The following is a 5,836-nucleotide window of genomic DNA, read 5'->3' as shown; positions in this document are numbered from 1 at the left end:
TCTACCCTCCTGCATTCTGCAGGAGACTCCCTGAAATAGCAGCAATGTCCCTCTCTCCCTCATTAGTCTAGCAATCTCCCTCCTTTCACCCAGCCCACATTACACTGTTACATTTTTGGGGAAAAAAGGAATGAGACCGATACATCTACATTGAATCATCCGCACCATTTCCCAGCACTTTACCAAGTATAGTAGCTCTTACTGACTGCTTTGGGGCTCGTCTACATGTGGGGGGAGGGAGAGACCCTTTTCCACTAAACATCAAACCTTGTTTACCCAGCAGTAGGTTATTGCAGCAGTGTAAATGGGGTATTCATTAATACCAGATTTGTAATTACCACTATATTTCATGTATTATTTGTACATACTAGTAGCACTTTATTCTTAAAAAAAAAAAAAAATGTGTCCGTACTTGGAAAGGGTTTCTAAAGTGTCTCTTTACAAAGATTTTGGGCCCTCCTCACTCTTGTGTGTATGTACCTATATTTAATATTGTTGTCTGAAATATTATTGTCTTGTTTTTACATTGAAAAGAGAAAATACTATAATACTGTGCACCCATAGACCATAACATTTGCTTTCTTTTGTCAATGGTTTAGGATGGAGACTCATAGTTTCACTCATTTTTTTTGCATTTGCAGACATGGATACTGACCCATATGATGAGTTTGGTAATTACATTGGGCCGGAGCTGGACTCTGATGACGACGACGATGATGACATGGGAAGAGATGATAGGGATGTAGATGTGGTAAGATCTATTTCTAACATAATGAATCCATTGAAGACCTTGTGTAGCAGAGTGCACTTACGCTCCTGACCTCGGTTCTTTTCATTGGGAAGTTGAGTGATACAGTATAAATCATAATCCTGGTAGTTTGGGATATTTCAGAGGGTCTGTTCACAAAGGCATACAAAATATAATTATTTCTCTATCATCCATAAGGTATACTGAGTGTTCACTTAGTACTATGGGGTCCAAAGGAGCCTGTGCACATAAAACTTCAAACAGGGTATTCTGGCCCCTCCCCTCTATGCCCCCTCCCACAGCTCAGTTTAGACTGAGAATTTTCTTCATTATTTTAAACTGTTATTTATTTGGGCATGCTGCTTGGAAATGCAGCAGCATGCCTGCGACATGGAAGCTTAGGGGGGATGGAAGGATACCGACTTCTTTAGGTGCTGCTCCGATCCCTGCTGTCAGAACACGTTCTTGAATGGGTTCAGTGTACTGCCTAGCATTGCGCCACGGTGCACATGCCCGCAGCTTATCGCACACTCCTAGTATGTCTGAAAACGTCTGTGGTGAGCAGAAGCTGGTTACCCTGGTTAATTTGTGCGCACACGTGCAAGGGAGCATAAGGACCCTCTCTGGGGAGATCCCATAACCCCACTGCACACACTGGAAGCTTTTTAGCAAACAATGTCCTTCGGGCATGGTTTTACATTTGTTATTAATATAATATATATTTGCCATTTTAAATATTCTCAGTAGCTCTGGAGCCATTACAGGGGGCTGAGCTACCTTAGAGCGGGACCAGCAGTGACTCAGCGCCATTTGCTGCAAGGAACAGTGAGCAGCTTGTTTTGACTCCTCCAAGGCACTCCAGTCTACAGATTCACTGGTACAGGGGTGTTAAATTGAAAACAGCTCCTTTAATGGCTTGTTTCACTGGTATATCAGTGTAAATTCCACTGATGTGCATTACATTGCCACTGGGTCTGTTTGACAAGTGTGCTGGTTTCCTTCCCTCTGGGTCCCTTACACGGCTGGGGCAGATTTGTTTTTACCCCCCCTGTGTTTTCACTGTGTACAAGTGTGACTGTTTCTTTCATTATGGGGAGAAAGTGCACTGTATGTAACACCAGATTTCCCCCTTCCCCCACTTGCACTAGTGTGATCAGTGTAGTCAGCATAGTGAGGCCTCTGGGGGCAACTTCCTGAACCACAGTGGCTGAGTTCAATGAAGGCTATGATGCAGCAGATGTCTCCGCAAATAGCTGCCACACAGCATCAGAATCAACAGTTACAGGTGTCTGTGGAAGGTCTGCAGAAATCTGACAGACTGGTTGCTTCTTCCTCAGGTGATAATGCATCACAAAAGCGCAGGCTTTTAGAGGTTGGCTCTGACTCCGAAGAGGAGGAGCAGGAGGAAGGCGAGAGGTGGAGCCTGTACTGGAAGATGTTTATCCAACTCAGGGCCTTGAACCTCTTATTGTGGCCATCAGAGATGTGTTACTTATACCTGCTGAGGAATCTGGGGCGCAGCAATCCTTTTTCTTTAAACAGAAAAGGGCTAGTGCAGTGGTGTCAAACTCATGGCCCTCCAGCTGTTGTGTAGCTACACATCCCAGCATGCCCTGCCACAGTTTTAGCAATCTATTATATAAAATCTGTAGCAGGGAATGCTGGCATGTGTAGTTCCACAAAAGCTGGAGGGCCATGAGTTTGACACCACTGAGCTAGTGTCACCTTTCATGATTCTAAGGATTTGGTTGACCTTTTCAGAAAAGTTTGGCATCCCCAGATAAAAAAATTCCAGATTCCCATCAAATTCCAGATCAACATCATCCCTTACCTGGACAATCTCCTCATAAAGGCGGGTTGCAGGGAACCGCTGTGAGCCAGCATTTCTCTGACCACTCAGCGGTTGTCTCAGCAGGGGTGGCTTCTAAATTATCAGAAGTCTCACCTGCTGCCTACACAGAGACTTCTCTTTCTGGGGATGATTCTATATACAGTGGCCCAGAGTATCTTCCTTCTGCCGGAGAAAGTTACGGCCATTCAGGAATTAGTCATGAAGGTACTGACTCCGAACCAGGTCTCAGTCAACTCTGTATTTGGCTATTGGGAAAGTTTGTGGTGTCCTACGAGGCCATCCAATATGGGCGTTTCCACTTTGCATCAGCTGATACGGCTATCTCCTCGGGCCAGAGTTTCTCTGGCATGGTGGCTTAATTCGCCTCACCTGTTGGAGGGACGACAGTTTGGGATCCAAAATTGTGTCCTGTTAACGAAGGATGTGAGCCTAAGTGGCTGGGGAGCTGTAACCAAAGGGGTACAGTTTCAAGGCAGGTGGTCAAGCCACGAGTCTCTCCTTCCAATCAACTTCTGCCGATTTTACAAGGCTCTGATTCAGGCCTCCCATCTGCTCCTAAATTAGGTGATTCAGATGCAGTCTGACAACGCTACAGCTGTAGCATATGTCAGTCGTCAAGGAGGGACAAAAAGCAGAGCCTGCATGCGGGAGGTCTCCACGATGCTCTTCTGGGCAGAAAAGCATGGGAAGACCATATCTGCCATTTTCAAACCAGGCATGGAAAACTGGGAGGCAGACTTTCTCAATCCCCACAACCTGCACCCGGCGGAGTGGAGTCTCCACCCACAGGTGTCCCAGCTGATCAGACCGGTGGGATTGTCTGGACATGGGCCCTTTTTCAGATCTCATCGCAGTACAAATTTGTCCTCAAAATGGGCAAAACCATGTGCACTGCAGGAACAGATGTAACATGTGCAGAGAGAGTTAAATTTGGTTTGGGTGTGTTAAAACTGAAATCTAAATTGCAGTGTAAAAATAATGCAGCCAGTATTTACCCTGCACAGAAAAAAAATAACTCGCACAAATCTAACTCTCTTGATACATGTTAAATCTACCCCACCTGCAGGGCGCATGGTTTTTTCCATTTTGAGAACAAATTTGTACTGCGATCATATCTGAATAAGGGCTATAAATCTGATGGCATCCTGGCTCAACAAGAAGATGCAGCTTTACTCTGCCAGGACCCTCAGGTATACTTATTCCCTCCAATTCTGTTGCTGTCCTGAGTACTCCGCAAGATCAGGAGGAAGAGGGTGCAAGCAGTTCTGATTGCCCCGGACTGACCACGAAGGGCATGGTACGCCGATCTTCTGGCCATGTTGGTGGACGAACCTTGGCCTCTTTTTCTGAGAAGACACCTTGTTCAGGAAGGGCAGTTCAATTATCCGGACTTCCGACGGCTTTATTTGTTGGCTTAGAGGTTGAGCAGCTGATCTTAGCCAGAAAGGGTATTCCGGGAAACGTAACCCCTACCATGATTCAGGCTAGAATGCTGGTCAGGTCCAGATGCTATCATCTGATCTGGAAGAGATGTGTGTCATGATGTGAAGGGAGACATTGTTCTCATACGGTTTTCCAACTGGGTCGGTTCCTCCCGATTTCTGCAGGCTGGAGTCTATATGAGGCTGTATTTGGGCTCCATTAAGGTGCGGATATCAGCCTTGTCCATCTTCAGAATAATTTTGCTCTGATTCTGGAGGTTAGACATTTTAACAAGGTGTTCTGCACATCCAGCCTCCTTTCGTACCGTCCACGGCTCTGTGGGACCTGTTGGTTGTATTGACCTTTTCTTGCAGTACTCCTGGTTTGAGCTGTTGGACTCTGTTGAGAATAAGTTCCTTATGTGGAAAGTGGAATTGGTGGCTTTGTCATGTAAGTCCTCCTAATTGAAATGTTCAAGGACCAGAGTGGAGCTCAGTCCTCGATTGCAGTTTTTGACGAAAGTGGCTCCAGCTCAGTCTGGTTCGGGAATTCCTAAATTCCTAAATCTTTGGATGTTCTCCATGCTTTCGAGATTTATCTTAAAAGGACGGGTATGGGCTGTATGCTATTTTGATTCGGTATTCTCTGTACTCTTTGTAGTCCCATTGAAAACATCTATATTACAATGTATGTATGTTACTTTATTATAATAAACACTGATTGCGTAAAAAAAAAAGGACGACTGGGACGTTTGACTTCCTTTTTGTGTTGTATGATGCTCCATAAAAGTGGTTGTCCTGCTTCAAAGCAGTCTCTTGCTTGCTGGATGCGATTGACTATTCAGCAAGCTTATTCTTCGGCGGCTTTACCTGTTTTGAATTCTGTTAAGGCCCACTTAACTAGATCTGTGGGCTTCTCCTGGGTGGCTCGGCCATTCAACTCTGCAAAGCTTCTACTTGGTCTGGGAACAACACATTTATTGCATTCTACAGGTTTGATACCCAGTTTGGGCAGGTGTTGCTGCTACAGTCTCACCATGTTCCCACCCGTTCTGGAAGCTTTGGGACATCTCCATAGTACTACGTGAATCCCCTGTATCCCTTATAGATAGAGAAAAAATTATTTTCATATACCTACCGGTAAATCCTTTTCTCTGAGTCCATAAGGGCGCCCTCCTCAGTGCTTCGCCATTCTGCTGGTGGAATTGAAACTTGCCTTGCAAGTTGTTTTTACAACAGTTAGTTTTTTTCAGTTATGAATGGTGTGTTCGTTTGTATCACCACTTGTATCTGAAGTTCCTTCTCTCAAGTATTTCTTCATTCTTCGGGCACAGTTTTACCTAGACTGAGCTGTGAGTGGGGGCATAGAGGGGAGGAGCCAACACACCCTGTTTGATGTTTTATGTGCACAGGCTCCTTTTGGACCCCATCTATACCCATAGTACTAATTGAATCCCCAGTATCCCTTATCGACTCTTGAGAAAAGGAATTACTGGTAGCTATATAAAATCTTTTTTTTTTTCTCTTTTCACACTTTTAATCCCTAAAGGTGGCCATACACTACTGCAATGTCTTGTAGAAGTGTGTGGCCATGTAATCCCCCCCCCGTGAGCCATCCGGGACCTTCCTGGGTGGCAGGATGGCATGCGGTCTTTTCACATGCAATCTTATCGCATGTGACCCTGTTCCCGCTGCCGAGATGGAGGCCAAGTCGGTGGTCGGACGAGCAGCAGGTCCAACCTCTGATTTCATGTTCACAGGACCGTGGATCGGATGCCATACACATATGCTATTTGGGCCAATTTCTTGGCCCAA

At 45.4% G+C, this 5,836-nt stretch overlaps 1 protein-coding gene across 1 annotated transcript in view; it reads left to right on the top strand.

The window, feature by feature from the left end:
- Positions 1 to 5,836, top strand: part of EFTUD2 (elongation factor Tu GTP binding domain containing 2) — a 32,590-nt gene that overhangs the window by 750 nt on the left and 26,004 nt on the right. Inside the window, exon 2 of the mRNA XM_083147446.1 lies at positions 642 to 751. Within this exon, the coding sequence (XP_083003572.1) occupies positions 644 to 751 (108 nt within the window). The 5' untranslated portion in view covers positions 642 to 643. The remainder of the gene's footprint in view (positions 1 to 641; positions 752 to 5,836) is intronic.

The sequence above is a fragment of the Crinia signifera genome, chromosome 6 (genome assembly GCF_055691185.1).
Source record: "Crinia signifera chromosome 6, ASM5569118v1, whole genome shotgun sequence".
NCBI classification, from domain to species: Eukaryota; Metazoa; Chordata; class Amphibia; order Anura; family Myobatrachidae; genus Crinia; species Crinia signifera.
This window is presented reverse-complemented; position numbering and strand designations above follow the sequence as displayed.